The 16,920-nt window shown below is 35.2% G+C and overlaps 2 protein-coding genes across 2 annotated transcripts; one reads left to right on the forward strand and one right to left on the reverse strand.

The window, feature by feature from the left end:
* Nucleotides 1-987: 987 nt before the first annotated feature.
* Nucleotides 988-7,367, forward strand: LOC112004394 (uncharacterized). Its single transcript, XM_024036639.2, has 4 exons — nt 988-1,365; nt 4,844-5,468; nt 5,986-6,265; nt 7,077-7,367. Exons 1-4 carry the CDS (start codon nt 1,251-1,253, stop codon nt 7,125-7,127), a joined length of 1,071 nt encoding a protein of 356 aa, XP_023892407.1. The 5' UTR covers nt 988-1,250; the 3' UTR covers nt 7,128-7,367.
* Nucleotides 7,368-12,270: 4,903 nt separating this feature from the next.
* Nucleotides 12,271-14,710, reverse strand: LOC112004402 (transcription factor MYBC1). Its single transcript, XM_024036647.2, has one exon. The coding sequence runs from the start codon at nt 14,252-14,254 to the stop codon at nt 13,244-13,246; it is 1,011 nt and encodes a 336-aa protein (XP_023892415.1). The 5' UTR covers nt 14,255-14,710; the 3' UTR covers nt 12,271-13,243.
* Nucleotides 14,711-16,920: the final 2,210 nt, after the last annotated feature.

Below are 16,920 nucleotides of genomic sequence, written 5' to 3' on the forward strand. Positions count from 1 at the left end.
ATAATCTACTAATTTCGTGTCATGTCGTGTCGGGTTCATGGGTCGTGTCAAATTTTGCCACCCCTAATCTCTAATAGATCTGACAAATAGGTCAAGACGATCGGGTTTGTCTCAATTGAGTTTGGATTAAATAGGTCGTCCTAAATGGGTTACAATGTCTATGACTCTTACTTGGTCTTATGAGGAAACGGTCAACCTAGTATAACCCATTTTTGTGTTCACATGCCAAAAAATCAATAATATATATAAAAAAAGAAAGTTGATAATGTTATCTTTGTCTTCCTTAAATGCAAACAAGAGAATAAATAAACAAAAATACTAAAAAATAAAAGTTAAATAAAAATAAATTCTTAAGTTTACACATTCAACAGTAGACTAAATTAAAGCATTCAAACCTAGACATTGTGATGAAATAATCAGTGAGCATCTATGAGAAGAAAAAATCATAGAAAAGAAAGGAAATAAAGAAAAGAGCAATAAGGGAAAGTATAAAACACATTTACATATACTTATAAAGCTAAAAAGGAAAAGCTAAAAACATGAAAATAATTTCCCTTGAAAAGACAGAAAAAACAAGTCAACCCTTTGTTCGGGTTATCTGATTCAATCCAATTTTATTGGGTCTAATTCCTAATCTTTTCGGCTATGTTTTCATTGTCCCCTTTTTCTTCTTCTTACCTTTAGGCTAAAAGGCCCACACATGAAGTTTCAAATTGGGCTGACTTTGGACCCCAATTATGGAACCAAAAATGTTACTCCCAAAACCCGTTAGGAGTGTACCCATCTCAACCCAACCTTAACATCAAGCCCCAATGAAGATGTGTTTGGGCTTGACCAAATTTAGAGACTAGTAAATCCCACCCCAAAAAAAAAAAAAAGAACAGAAATCCATTATTATAGTCCCAATAAGGAGAGGATAATTTTGGTGGTAAGACTTTTTTGTGTGCTTTCACATTGAGAAGAAGATTTTTTTTCTTTGAGGACATAATAAAATCTAACACTTTGCTTGCACAGGCCTCTCTCTCTCTCTCTATCTCACACAATTCTCTTCCATATGGTATTTGTGAGATAACAAAGGAAAAAGGGGTTCCTTCCTTCACTTCCTCTCTTTCTTTCTAAATGCTATCAACGGAAAAACCCTTTCCTTTTTCTTCTTGACAAAGAAGAATAGGAAGAAGATTCTCCTTTGAGAGTTGGTTTTTTTTTATTGTTTTAGAGGAGAGAGAGAGAGAGAGAGGGAGCTCGTGGCTATGGACGCCTCTGCTACCATTGTTGGTGGTATTGTTGTTGGGCTCAAAGATAAGGAGTCCATGATGGACCCCTTCTTGGTTGAGGCTCTCCAGAACCCTCGTCATCGTCTCACAAGTAAGTACCTTTTTTATCTTCCCCCCTCAAATCTCATGTTGCAAACCTCAAATTTTGATTTTATTTGGTTTTTTGCATATGGGTCTGATTGCCTTTTGCTCTATGGTATGTGAGTCTATTGATTTGTAGTGCTGTTTTTGGCTTTAGGGTTTATGGGTTTTGGTTGCTTTGATTGGATTGGATTGGGTTTAGCTTTTAGCTATGTTGGGATTCTGATTTTGTCAGATCTGGGTTTGTTTTGGGTTTACCTTTTCTTTGGTATCTGGGAAATTGAGGAAAAAACTTAAATATTTGTTGATATATGCTGAATTGGTTGAGAAGCCCCAATTTTTGTTATGTAATATTTTTCCTGAAGTCAACACGTATATGATGCTAATTCTGACTTCTTCCAAACATATGTTTATGTATCTGTATTGTGTTGTTTTTAGTATTATCATTGTAGTCAATAAGGTCTGCTATAGTTCTCAAATGAATTATGCAGCTTTGTTAACCCATTAGAGAGTTTTTTAAGAAAAAATTAAATCAATTGCAAATTGATGGAGCTTATCTTTTAAAGTTCACCTCTGCCGTTACACAGTTTCATGTGAACAATTATGTATTCTAGCGTGGTTGCATCTATTAGGAACCTGTCTAGTAATTCCTTGTTTGTCCTTGAGTTATGCTTCAAGTTAATGGGCCTTTTGGATTATTTTTCCCATTACCTAACCACGAACAGCGGGGTGGGAACAGAAATAGATTTAGGAGGAAAAGTAAGATTGAAGAGGCTTTTAGAAGATCTAAATGTTTACCAACTAAATAGAAAATTATATACATATCAAAGTTAATTAGCAAAAACCTGTGTTACAAAGGGCGATTGCAAGTATCCAGGGTTTCCTCTCAAGGGTAGGTCCAAAGGGCCCTACCTTGGCGAGGTTGCATGTCATCAAAATAATTTTGTTCTAGGGTACTAGAATATGATGATTTTATTTATATTGGTGGTGTGTGGAAGGAACCAACTCATATCCTTTTTGTTTGTTTGTTTGTTTGTTTTATTTATTTTTATTTATTTATTTTTTTAATTTTTAATTATTATATTTATTATGCTGGGGTGTTTTTTGAGCTTTATCTTGCTGCGCTAATCTTGTCTTACAAACAGAATTGTGTTTTGACAAGGTTGGGAGTGAACATGTCCATTTGCCAAGAGCCTTGTAGCTTAATTGGTACCTTCTGGTGTTTCCTATAGAGATGTTTAGGGTTCAATCCCCCCACCCCCAACTATTGAATTATCAAAAAAGGAGCAAATTTATCCATTGTAGTTTAAAGGTTGGGTTTGACTAGAAATATCTATAGCACAACTATGCTCGTCAAATATTTGTTCACTTTCCTCAATTGATTAGAAGAGGCAGCTTTTGGGTTTACAAGGTGGAAGATTTTTTATAATTCTGTTGATTGGGATTTTATAAGTGAGCATGAGTGGTTGGAGGAATGTTCTTGTGAATGGGAAGGTGATTTATATATGTGTCCTATGTGCTTGTAGTGATTTAAGGAAGATCATTTTACGACACTTCCCTGGTTGAGAATTTTCTTTAACCTTAGGTTTTCAAAGAGGGATTTTTTTTCTTTAACCACGATATGGTTGTGCCATCAATTCCTCCCCTCCAAAAAGAACTTAACTCCCTCAAGTTAGGAGCTGGACCAAGAATTCTGTTGAAGGGCCCAGTTTCCCAAATAAGGAACTCTGCTTCAAGTAAAAGTTTTTCGTATTCCTTGATTGCATTTTGACTTCTTTTTGGACTGTCCTTTTTGAGCATAGCAACTGATTTTTCTGGACATTGAAAGGACGTATGGCCAAAATTGTGATGAGTATGAAACTTTACTCTAGAATTAGAACTACTACTTCCTTGGGAGCAAGTATGAGAATAAAAATTCTTGAACATGTGAATTACCTTGACATGTCAACAAACTTCTCCCAATTGGCATCCGCAATTGTTTTCTCACTTTTGACTTCTAAACTTGCTTGCTGCTCTCATCAAGGCTTTCTCTCATACTCTTCTTTCCTTTGGCATTCAACTTGAATTGCATCATGGTATAAAGTCTACTTGGAGTCAAACCCAAAGAAATTAGAGAGAATAGAAACGGAGAAGCCTCAACACTCAAAACACTCAGTACTCAAAATCCTTGGTATTTTTATTGTTCAACTATTCTTTGTTTGAGTACAATAACACAGATTTAAAGACCTTAAATCTTAACTTTTCCTAGTATAAGTAGGAATCCTACTTGACTAGTAAACCAAGCACTAATTGAATTGAACCAAAGGCCATGTGTGAAGTCTCATAAATATAATAAGACTTATCAAGAAAATAAAACCCCAGGTCCACAACTATGTCTCATACCGAACAATTATGAAATTATTAAAATACCCTTGACTCTAGGATAACCGAAAGAAAACATAAAATAACTTACTAAAAACCTTATGAGCTTCCATGAACGCTTATTCCAAGTCTTCTAGCGAGGATATTGTTTTTCTAACCATGCTACAGTGGTCAGCAGAACCACTCCATCCAAGAGTGGGGCGACCGGGGCTCATCCTCTACGTCTTCCATCATTTTTACGATTTTTACTCTCTTAGCATGCACAGCATATGGAAATTTGGCATTGAAGGCTTCCCTTCTATTCCTCCCCTCTTCAACCAAACAACACGAGGGATAGGCACTCTTCTCCCTCTCCTTTCCCCTCTTCATCTCTCATACGTTTCATTTGTTCTACTGAACTTAGGCTTAGTCACAAGGAATTGTCAGACACTTCATTGCTGACCTTATTACTACTGCCATCTGTAGTGCTTGATTTTAGTCATGTTTTAATTCCCTTTAATGCCGCAGCATGCCTGGTGACTGGATGTGTGGTGAGTATTTGGTATCATCTATGATGTAGCACTAGATTAAATTTAGCCTAGGCTACACAAATAAGTCCCAGGTATAGGTCTGATTAGGCTAACCATTTCATTTACAGAGTAATGAAGCTTTTTTCTCTCGATTGAGTGCCACCCACATATAATCATGATTTGTGAGGTTCTTGTATGTTTTGGGCTGAGTAGCTATAGTATTGTCTGTTTGGATAGTTTTCTTTTTTTGTCATATTCATAAATAAGGTTGTCAACCCAGGCAGACTGTATGGATTTTTGGAGTGTTCTGTGGGCTTTGTTTCTCTTCCTCTAATCTAAATTTTCAGATTTAATTGTGTCTTTAAGTTGGTCTTATCTCCCAATGCATTTTGTCTGAGATTTTTACTGCTCTCTTCAAGAGTCTTATTACCAAAAAAAAGAAAAAAAAAATTTAGGTTTCCTTCAAGATACTTTTCCTTAGAGCAACTCATTTAGTTGCTTCTGTTATTTATTTATTTTTTTCCACATTAACTTCATTTATTTTCTTCTTTTCTTTTTTATAGTTAATTATTTTTAGAACTAGATCAGCTGTTAATATAATGTCTGTATTTGTTTCAGTTTTGCGAATGGAACTTGATATCCAGAGGTTTTTGCACAATCCTGATCAGCAGCAATTTGAATTCCAACATTTTCCTACTTCCTACCTTCGGCTTGCTGCACATCGTGTTGCTCAACACTATGGCCTCCAAACTTTGGTTCAGGATACTGGTTTAGATGGTCAGGGTAATAGAATTTTGGTGAGAAAAATAGGAGAAAGCAGATACCCTGCTGTCCGTTTATCTGAAATTCCTGCAAATCAGCCAGAAAATGATAAACCTGAGAAGGTTAAAATTGCCATCAGGCCTAGGCCTAACAGAAATTCTTTAAATGATGCTAATGATGGTGGGATCAGAAGCAGTTCTATGAGAAGTGTGGAAGAGAGGAAGGAGGAGTATGACAAGGCACGAGCTCGCATCTTTAGTAGCCTTAACAGTCCGGATTCAGATGATACATTGTCTCAGGTCTCAACTGAGGGGAAAAATGTTTGTTTGAGCAGGGATGAGAATGAAGGTTTCAGGAACTTTATGATTGATCCGGAAAAGAATACTACCATCAAGGATGCTGGTTCTTCGTCTCGAGTTGCCATTTTCAGAGATAGGGAAAAGGATCGTACCGACCCAGATTATGATCGTAGTTATGAAAGGTAGGATTCACACCCCTAACAGTCACACACACACCCAAAAGACCAAAAAAAAAAAAGAAAAAAAAAAAAGAGCTATCCTGATTGTGGTTGTTTAGGTAGCAGGGATTCTTCTGTTTTAGTATTTTTGCTGTGTTGTACTTATGATAAAACACTTGCTGCAAACCATTTCCGGTAGTGGGCTTCGGTGTTTTTTTTGAAATTTACTCCGCCTCTCCTTTTTCAAGAATTATTCCCTTTCTGTCTTGTCATATTTTAATATATTATATAATATATATATATATTTTCCCCTTTCCCCAGTTCCTTTGAGGGTAGTGGTATGGTTTTGGGGGTCATTGAATGGGGTTAATTGCTCACTAGATATGAAACATTGACATTGTTTTCTTATGGCACATGTTGTCTACTCCTTGCTTTTGTGATTCTTAAATTCAGTGCTTTGTTTTAGAAATTGTTGTCCTACTCTTCTTTATTATGAATTAAACTCTGTTTATTGATAAAATTGAATTACTGTACTATTCAGGTATGTTAGGAACCTTCCAGCCAATCAAAACTATAACCTGGTCCCTTTCAATATGCAAAAGGTACAACCTCCATTTGTGCAGTACGATACTGGTTTTTCTCAGTTGGGTCAGATGCCAAGGACACTCAGCTATGGGCCTCCTTCAAGCCCAGCTATGAGCCCTTTTTGTGCCATGGGATTGGATCAGACGTCTGGAGATGCTGCTGCTTACATGCAGTGGTCAAGCACTGCAATGATGTATGCACATTCATATGAGCCGTTTAGACATGCTGTTTTCCAGGTAGTTCACATTTCCTTATTATTTTTATTCTGTCCAAGGTAAAAGACCAGTCTTGGCTAATGCTTTTAGGAATGAATGTAAAGAGGATGTATTAGTCATAGTATCCAACTGTATTGAGATTCAGTTTTTTCTGGTGGGTAAGACTCAGACAGGTGTTTGGTGGTATGCTGCATGACCTGTTGTTGATTTTTTGATACCTGGTTTGCAAATATAAGCCACAAGGCTACATAAAAGGGATCTTCTGCATTTGTCTTTGAAATGGTAGGGTCCATTTAAATGTGAAGATTTAGTATTTAGCAAATCTAACATGATGCTGCGTCATTAAAATTTCGTTATCGTTGGAATTTTAAATTACGTGGCATCATGTGTACTTAGATACCTCAAAACTAAATCGATCCATGAATGGATCATCTCCATCTCAAAGAAAATGGAGAGGGTCCCTATCCCAGGGCTACAACCTACTGATTATTATAATACAATGTTGTTTTATGAAATTTCTTGCATTTTTCATTTAACCAAATCAAGGCTTTGTTGTTGGGATCATCTATTTATAACTCTTAAACATGTCACTAATTTAGTATAGAATGCTGATGTGACTGGGAGTTGCAGGAAATTCTAGGAAGGAATTTTGTTGGGTCACTTTAAATCATGGGAAATTATGAACAAGTAGTTTAAAAGTATACTTTTCCTGATGCATAGATTTTTTTTTGGAAACCTTGATCTACAATGTATGCATGCTATTATAAGCAATTGTGTGCTCCTTGCTTAATGGCTTTACATCTGACTGACTTTTTCTGTCTTAATTTTGCAGGCTCCATTCTGTCAGCAGCCACTTTCTTTTGATTATTCACAAAATCATTAAGAGCCATTTAGATGGGGATTGTACAACTGATTTACATTCAAATCTTATTATTATTATACCTTTAGAGTGCTTTGAGATTAGGTTTATTATTTTTTGAGACTTTGTTACAGACCTTTGATGCAGTTCTAGCTGTTTGTTTTGTTACTCATTTTGGATCTTAATATTAGTAATGGAGTGTAATGATTTTACTCTTAATCAAACCATTGTTCTATTGTAGTGGAATCATACCCTTTTTTCTTCCTTTTTTTAGTGCTCCTGTGAATCTTCTGCTGTCTTTCTTACATGTCAGAGGCATGCATTACTTAGGAAGTGGGGCATCTTGTAATCAGCTTATGTTCAATGTCCAGCAGCCCAATTTTTTAGGAAGTGCCAAATATTTTAATTAGCATATGCTTAAGTTATGCCCAATAGTTTAATTCACATTTTGGACTCGTTGACTCTTAAAATAAAGGCTATCATCTCACATGGGGCGTCAGTATAAAAAAAATTGAGATAACTGGAATTCATCACTGCCAGCTCTGATTCCATTATGCGTTTATTACTAGACATTACTAACTTAGTAATGAAATATAAGTTATTCAAAAGCATATTATATCTATTGTATACATAGACAATGGAGGCTTTGTTTATCTGAACACTGAGCTGGCAAAGCATTTTAAGAGTGTGTTATCTGAGAGTTAACTATACAAACAAAGCATACTAACTAGCGTTTGGTTGTGGTCACTAGGGCACATCACATCAGTTTGGTACCGATGTGAAAGTCAAAAATTAGTCTGAATTGCGCTTTCTTTCTAGTGGTTGATTCATGTGACTAACCATGAAAATCATATTGACAAAATTTGCAGTTTTGTACCAATGTTGAAAGTCCAAAATTAGTCAGAAGAAAGAAAGCTTTTCTTCTAATCGTTGATTCGTGTAGCTGTACTGACCATGAAAATCATATCTGATTCTGACCAAGTTGGATGTTATGGAACTTATTATGTTATTTGATTCCTAATAATGAATATTGGTGAGTTATTGGCATACCATGATTGAAATACGTATGATGCTTATCAAATTCCACAATGCTGGGCCTACTTGTTAGGAATAATGTGATGTACCAAAAGGGATGTTGAAGACAAGAGACAAGGTTTCTTATTGTCCTTAACAGGTTGCAAATGCTAGGAAAAGAAAGATGCAAATCAAGCCTAAATTTGCACAAGCAATTTGCTTGTTTTTGTTTTTTTGTTTTGTTTTGTTTTTTTGTTTTGTTTTTTCTTAGTTTGGAACTTGGGAGGGAGCTGATTTTCTAAGCAAAGCAAATTCTTATAGTCTTTGTCACAATGACTTTTTTTGCTTTCATGTTAAATTCAGTTAATATTCTATTAAAAGACAATTATTAGTTGAGATCCAGGGTGTCCTCCACCTTTTTGCAACTTATTAAGGTGCTGGGAATCTGACATATCATGTCAGCTCGAGGCATATTGGTTAGGGGAAAGAAAGGAGTAGGCTCACTAGCTCAGTTATAAATGTCACTACCTTGATGGGGTGCATGTGAGATCTGCCTTGAAAATTCCTCTCCCCTTGTAGGGTTAAATACTAGAGGGAAAAAAAAAGAACAAAAGAAACAAATCAAATAAAAAAAAAAAGAAGAAAAAAAAGAAGAAGGAAGCCAATTGAGGGACACACAGCCCATTTGAATACATTAACCATCTATTTCCTAATTTCCAGATATGTTTAAGTGTTAACTTATAATTAATTACACAATTTATTAATTTCATGACATGTTTAAGTGTCAATTTATTATTAAATTATTTATCATTTAGTTCACCATTGATAGTTGGTGACAAAATGAAATATTGTGCATCAATTACATATGAAATTTAAGTATATTGTAAAATTGGGCGTGATTTTGAGTTTGTAGACTGTTACATTTGGCACCTTTTCTCTTGGCCTTCTCATTTTCTTTACGATCCGGAAAAATTTTCACAAAATATTTTACAAATGCCAAAATAACAAGTTATTAATAGAAAATAAAAGTGACAGTTATAAGCTCAAAAAATTCTATCTTAAAAAAACTTGCAAAAAAAAAAAAATGTAAAAATTATTGTGTCGTTCGGTAATACCTTTTTAATTTATTTTTTAATTTTAACGCTTGGGTCACAGTGTCAACGTGCTGGTACTATTCAATAATATTATCTAAGATAAGCGCATATCCATTTATAAAATAGTTTTATCTGCTTCTTTATACGTGCCATGTACTGAGAAGTTGTCTACTACCATGCTTTTTTTTGTTTTTAGTAAGATAGACTTAACGCGGAATTAAAATATAAAAATTCTCACAGCAGCCAAGGTTGAACTAAAAAAGGTAAATGGAAAAGAAGCAAACAGTGGTTTGGATATACTTTAAACTAGCAGTGTTTAAATTCTAAAACAGTGAAATTTCATTCAAAATGTTTGCAAACTAGGAGGAGGGCATGATTGTCACATATGCTGGCAGAGAAAACAACACAAATCAACCAAAGCTGATGATCTTAAAAATAACACTAAATATGTACCAAAGAAAATGATCTTCTGCTTAAAGATTGTTGAGAAAAATATTAAATGATGCAAAACATTTGATTTAGAGGACAGACAGTCTTAAATTATTACGCCAGTGAGGTTGAAGCATATTTAGCAAAACCATAAAGACAAGCCAATGAGCCTTATCATAAAAAACCTTGATCTCATTCATGAATCCTCTAGTATAAAGCAAAGTGTGCTTGACAAGTGCAAATAGTAAAAAGAAGAAGAAGAAAGAGAAGGCTGTAATGTCACTACAATCACTGCAACTGTAAACCTTTACAATACTCAAAGTTGTACTATAACTAGACCATAATGCAATTTCAAGCCAAGTATCTACTGTAGTATTCCCTTGCTGAAGCATTGAAGAACTCTGAGTGCTGTTATATTGAAATGCAGAACAAAACAATACCTAGCAAATCAAAAAATTGCAAAAAATTTGGGAGTCCATCACACTCCAGACAGACATAAATGTCCAGGGAAAACTCGAAGAAACCCTTTCTCAAGTATTTTATGCATATCTATACATAAATTCTATATATATATATATGACAAACAACTCCTTACTGATGCATAGGCTGCCTTACACTTTCATGCTAGGCTTAACTATCTAATATATGGGATGAGGTGAGGATTATCAAAGAAAATTCATAAAACTGGAAAGGAAGCCTAGAAACTTCAGACTTCCATAGGGCATGGTAAATTTTGCTCCAAGAACAGGTCAAGCTGGTTTAAAGAGTAAAAAATAATCAACATGGAAATATTATGAAAGAGATCATCAGGTAATATTTTTAAAAATTATATTGGGAGTTGAGATGTCAAAGGACAAGATATATTTTGTCCAAAGACAATGCCAAGCTAGTCAAAGAATCAAGGGAAACACTTTTGTCAAAACTTTGAACTTTCAGCCTAGTGCTTGACAGTCCATGGGTACAAAGAGATAGCAATAAGGAAGTAGCTTAGGCTGCCACTTCAAGATCAGTCCTAGGCAGTTAACACTGCACAACTCCATCAGAATAGATAATTCAAAAGCAGAGGAAAGACATGAGGATTCCATCAAATAACTTTATTGTCTAGCTTGAATTTAGGCATTGACTCTTGTATTCCCCTGTAAATCATTATATACCCTTCTATGCTTACACACACACACACACTTAAACCTATTGGTGGCTACTTCGAACTTTAAAAAAAAAAAAAAAAAAATCTATATTCTACTTGGACGCTTAGAATGTGTCTTTCCCCAAACTTTTTCTTCACAATGAAAGCGCATCTTGCTTGAGACCAAAATATCAATTTACAAAAGTATACTATATCAAATATCAAGTACATTGTATATAGTTCCAAAATTGGTCATGATGGTTTTTTTGTGAAAGAATCTGTCATTTAGTATATGATCAACAGATTCAAGCAAGAGACTAAGCAGTAAGGCATGCACGGAATTGTGGCAAAATTGGTTGTGGAAATTGTACTAGAGAAGCCAAAAACAGATTCTAGAAGGGGTGTTTCTCTATGATCAGAAAGTAATGTAGGTAAGGTACTGCTACCTGACTATGAGGGCAACACTGATCCTAACTGGGAAGCTGAAAAAACTTAGGCCAGAACTAAAATTTTGCAATCATAATGAACATTGTGATGGAGAAAGTTCCAAAATTGGAAAAAATGAAGAAAATTATGATGGAGATGCATACTGCATGACCAGGAGTAAGAAGTTTCTAAGAATTATAATCTAGAATGATAACCTATGTCGAAATTCCAGAAGTTCACAGTCCTTCTACAAGTAGATAGTTTTTTTATGTTTCATTTAAGGGTCATGTTAATGAGTTCCCTTAGGGCAATTGTTAATAAACCATTTTAAGAAAATTTTTATATCGCTTTTATGGAAAATTGAAAAATTTGTCATAACATTAATTATTTTTTTTCTTTTCCTATAAAAACTTTCCTTAATTGGTTCACTAACAAATGCCCTTAGGACATTCGTTAATTTTTCCCTTCATATAATCTACAATTTTTTTTTAAGAAAGTAAGTATTCTTTGACATCTTATGACAACCACCCAATCCCCTCACAGATTGAAGATTTGAAAAAGTAATTTATTCCAAATTGAGTGTTTTTAGTAAGGTGTTCAGTTTATTCATATTCGTCACTCTCAAGTGTTGAAGACAATATCTATTTAAACAAGTTTAATAAATAAGGGTAACATAATGGCTTATGTGATCCCCAATCTTGAGGATGCTCCTCACTATCAACTTATTTCTGTCCACATTAAATTTTCAATACATCTTGTCTATAATGTGGTACAGTTCAATCATTATCTAGACAGAAAGAAATTAAAAATTGATATGAAATTTTACAATCTACCTGTTGCCTTAAAATGTCTCACGTTTTAAGCAAAAGCATGTATAAAGAAGATTGAACATAGCATAGAAAAAACAGATCTTGTTTCATATACACATGCATGCTTAAATGATGAAGAATTTCTAACCGCCTTATTCTATGCTACATGAGAGAAAATATAAGCAATTTGATGCAAGATACACATTTTAATAACTGATAAGTGTCACTAAGAAATTTCAGAAAATCAAGCAATTTTAAGTGCTCAGAGCTTCAGAATAAATCCAACATTGTAATAAAAATCAGAAATTTCTTTAAGAGGTACCCTTGCATCAGGGGTTTTAAGTCTTCTATAGAGTCACACAATGTACAACAAGTACAACTCACCTCTACATGAAATTAGACTAATAAACATGAGATAAATCTTACAGATAAGAGATTCCTGGATTTTGCCAAGAAACTCGGTACTGGATGTGCCAACCACGGTTACCAGCCCCATTTTTGGATTTCTGGAGAAACATAATAGCACTTGCCTGCATTATTTATCCTCACCTACAAGCTCAATGTTTAGTCAATTTGATGCTTCAGCCATGCCCACCTTCAACGCCAATAAGAACCCTCCATGAGTGAGAAGACTCTGAGATAGCAGAAAACCAGCCGATTCCCAGACTACAATGGGATAAATCAACCTCAAAGATATCCAGATTGACTCATTATCATGACACCAAAATAGTTGCCGTCGTCATAGACGAGATTACAAAACACAATTCCCGCCCAAAGTGACATCACGATCAACATCCGTCACCAGAAGCTGACAGGGGACATATATAGACTGCTACAAACACTGGTAATTACACAAGTAGAAGCCCACAGAACCGAAGGATACCAAAACTGACACTACCCACCAACGCTAGCTAACCTCCTCATAAAGGATGGTGAAAGACACCCCAATGGGAACAGATTTTTAATTAATTAACCGAGATTATTTGAACCCAGAAATGTTCAGATATCAATGGAAGCCCAACAGTACCAATTACTATCACCAAGATTACTAAGAACAGCTAATACAACAATAACAACTAAAAAGTCTAAGACCCAAAAAACCAAAATCTAACAGGTACCACCACCAGACACCAATATAAAAAAGACCCAGATACAGAATTAAAAAAAAAAAAAGAAAAAGAAAAAAACTAGATGGAAGTTTTGAAGTAAAGTGAGGCAAATAACAATTACCCAAAAACTCTCTCAATCATCCCCTGTTGGAAATAGAGTAAGAACCTTCCTCCCTCCTGCCCCATTAGCCAATTCCAAATCTTCCCCATACCCTCCTCCTCCTCCTGGTCCTTGATTGTGCAGTGGTGCCATCCTATGAACTGGCTGTGACTGCCTAGTACTCAGAAATGGATGCTCAAATTGCCCATTGGGAGGTGACCCAAAATGCCCCACCTGCCTATGAAACGGAGGCTGCAACTGCGGGTGGGCTACTGTAGCAACCATCTGCTGCGGGTGATGGTGGTGGTGATGCGGCAGAGCAGCCACCTGCACGAAAGGCAAGAAATGGTCCGAATTGGGGCGACCCGGATGCAAAAAATGTGGCGGAACGGGCGAGCTGGCAAACAAATGGTCGGTGGCAGGATCAGCAGACGCGGCGGCCAATCCTCCGGCACCATTAGCCGGGCCACTACCACCGCCACCAGCTGATACGCCCTGCATTCGCTTGAGATAAAGGCGGTACTTCTGCAAATGGCTAGCAACATTCTCTCTAGTGAGGCCATCAACACTCATGAGCTGCATTATAGTCTTGGGCACAGCATTCTTGATCCCCAAGTGCGCCACAGCATCCACAAACCTCTTGTGGAGCTGTGGCGTCCACACGAGCCGGGGCCGCTTGAGAGTCCTAGCCGGTTCCTCCCCTGCGGCCCCAGAACCCAAGTCAGCCGAATCAGCTCCGAATTCAGCTGAGTTTGGCTGTGGAGGTGGAGTACTTGCTGAAGTGGTGGTGTTTCCCAAAGGATTCACTGCAACTGAGCCTGTTTGTTGATGGTGGTAGTGGGTGGGGCTGTTGTTGTTGTTGTTGTTGTTGCTGATGTTGGTGTTGTTGTTGTTGTTGTTGCTGTTGTTGGGATTTGGGTTTCTGATATCAAAAGCCAAAGCAAGATCAGGAGTGATTAGGGTTTGAGACAGAGGCATAAGTTCTTCAGGGGAAGGAAGCTCTTCTTCCCATCTTGAGAACCAATTTGAGTCCTCCTCCCTCATTATTTCTCAAATCTCCTTCACACCCAATTCACTATTTCTCTTTTTCTCTCAATTCCTTAACCCAATTCACCAAACAAACATAAAAAAAAATCCAATCTTGTACAGAAAAAAAAAAATCAATAACAACAACAACAATAACAAAATAGAAAAAAGAAAAAAAGAAAAAAAGAAGCTAATATGGGTATAGTAGTGGTGGAGCTTGTGGTTCAATACAAAAACTAACAAGATGGGTTTGTTTGAAAAAAGAAGAAGATATTGATTTGAGAGAGAGAGAGAGAGAGAGAGAGAAGAGGGTTGTGTTTTGGTGATGGAGGGTTGTGGAGGAAGAAGATGAGGAGGGTGGAGAGAGGTTCGAGGTGGATCTTGTTTTCTTCTTTTCAGCTTTTATTTAATGACTACTGTTGTTGCTGATGATGCTTTTCTTTTCTCTTATGATTTTTATGGGTCTTTTTTTTTTAATGTTTCTTTTTTTTTTTTTCCATGTGTTGCGTTGTGTTGTAAATGTGGTTTGTGTTACACACTTCACTTACATTACATTACAACAAGATCTAATAGATTTTTTTTTGTTTGTTTTTGTTTCTTGTTATTAATGTTCATCTCATGCCACAGGCCTTTGGTAGCGCGTGAGATCACGCTATACTGTTCACTGAGTCAGATTGTGTCTGCCAGGGGGTTGTGTACTGTGCTATTAGGTAAATTGTAATAATGAGGCCACCAGGCATTTTTGCTGCTTCTGTTCGCTGGGTGTTGCAGTTTCAGGTTACCAGAGCAGAGATCGTACCGTTTGTAAATCCGTCCCCGTGCCCTGGATTGATATGTGTGCCATATAATATGAGAGAAACGTTGGCGTCACGTAAAATAGCATAATCTGTGTCACAAAATTTGTCTCCAGTAGTAGAAGTGTATACTCACAATTTACTATGCGAGAGAGTTGTGGTATAAATTGTATCGCTTTATTTGTTATTAACATTAATTTGTAACCTCATTAATTTGTAACTTCATGCATATATATGGATATATTTAAAAATATATAATATAATTAATAATATAATTCTTATATATGTAATTTAAATACTATTGATAATTACTTTTATATTTTGTTAACTCTTTAGAATATTTTGTAAAGATATTATTATGTAAAAAATGTAAATTGTCCTTTTTTTTTTTAAATTATTGTGAAACACTTTTTTTATTTATTTTATGATTCATTTATTCTAAACTCTTTGATTTTTGTATTTAATAACTCACTTGGAAGAATATTTATGATGTGGTCCCACATTTGATTCTAAAATTAAGAAATAAAACTCTTTAAATAATTTAGGACACATAGCACAAAATTGAAACTCTAATTTGGAATTCTAATTTGAATTTTTTTCAACTTCACTTATTATTATATATATAGATTACTCATAACATTATTTGTAGATCCGTCTCCACGCACCACCAGATTCATACTTAAAATTTCCCATATGGACATGTGTCCAATTTTGAATGATGTATCCATTTTGTATCAAGTATAGTGGTGTATTTAAGTTTCATAATTTATTAATTTGTACGATTTTAAGTAAATAAAGTAAATTGGTGGGTCACATAAAGTAAAAAAATTATAACAATTCACAATCGCACAAGTCAGCAAATTATAAAATTAAATGTGAATTATGTTCATTTGTGAATTGTTTATTTTCATAAACTTATTTGCATAGTATTTATAATATATATATATATATAGCTTGTGGTACTTTTCATATTAAATGTGTTTAAAAAAAATTAAAAACTAGTTCATTTTGTTTTTATAACAAAAAACTGGTTAATTTTAGAGTAGCTTGAAAAGGTGGATCATTTTATTCCAATCGTACACCTATAATTAATCATTTGCAACATTTAAGTGGGTGTGTGTCACGCTCGGTGGGGAGAGAGTATGGATAGAACTACATTATTGCAAAGTTGGCTTGTTGTACGGGATTGGAGTTGGGATTAGAAAAGGATTAGAGAGAGAGAGAGAGAGAGAGAGACGCAAAGTTTGGTCACTTTGTGGGATTTTTCTTTTAGGTTGTTGATGGGGAATCAACTGAGTTGGTGTTTGGTTCTCAAGATAAGATTTTTATTTTTATTTTAAAATTTTTTATAGGCTTTTACTAAAAAGGATACATAAATTGAGTACCCAAAATGTTTTTATGCTTTGATTCAAATGAAAAATCTATAAAAACAATTGGGGTTGACTCTAAATTAGAGATTCCAAACTTTCTAAGCAAATCAGATTTTGTAATATTTTGTACTTTCAACAAAAAAAAAGAAAGTTGACAAATAAAAAATTCCAATTGTGACAAGAGGCTAAGTATCTTCCAGAGGTTGAAACAAAACCACAGAGTTTTTCGCAGAAGAGAATTGTCTGCATTTGTTACTGGGTCCAAAAGTTATACCTACCCACAATCAATTTTCCCATTAACATACTTGGGAATTGGGAAGTGATTGAACACATGAAAATATGAGAGAGAGAGAGAGAGAGAGAGAGAGGTGGTTGTGTTACTATTTTTTTTTTTGCTGAAAGGTGGTTGTGTTACTATAGTTAGCCATGAAATTGGCATAATTATTCCTTTCACAAAGAGCATGATTTTTTTTTTGGTTGTGAACGTGGTGAAGGAACCTATAAATCAATCAATGCTTGA

This window comes from Quercus suber, unplaced genomic scaffold, assembly GCF_002906115.3.
Source record: "Quercus suber isolate HL8 unplaced genomic scaffold, Cork oak 2.0 scaffold_518, whole genome shotgun sequence".
NCBI classification, from domain to species: Eukaryota; Viridiplantae; Streptophyta; class Magnoliopsida; order Fagales; family Fagaceae; genus Quercus; species Quercus suber.

What these genes read in the sequence shown, in the direction of transcription:
- LOC112004402 (XM_024036647.2), bottom strand. Translation starts at nt 14,254, where the DNA reads ATGAGGGAGGAGGACTCAAATTGGTTCTCAAGATGGGAAGAAGAGCTT.
- LOC112004394 (XM_024036639.2), top strand. Translation starts at nt 1,251, where the DNA reads ATGGACGCCTCTGCTACCATTGTTGGTGGTATTGTTGTTGGGCTCAAA. An exon ending in CCCTCGTCATCGTCTCACAA is followed by an intron (nt 1,366 to 4,843) that starts GTAAGTACCTTT and finishes TATTTGTTTCAG; the next exon opens with TTTTGCGAATGGAACTTGAT. An exon ending in TTAGACATGCTGTTTTCCAG is followed by an intron (nt 6,266 to 7,076) that starts GTAGTTCACATT and finishes TTAATTTTGCAG; the next exon opens with GCTCCATTCTGTCAGCAGCC.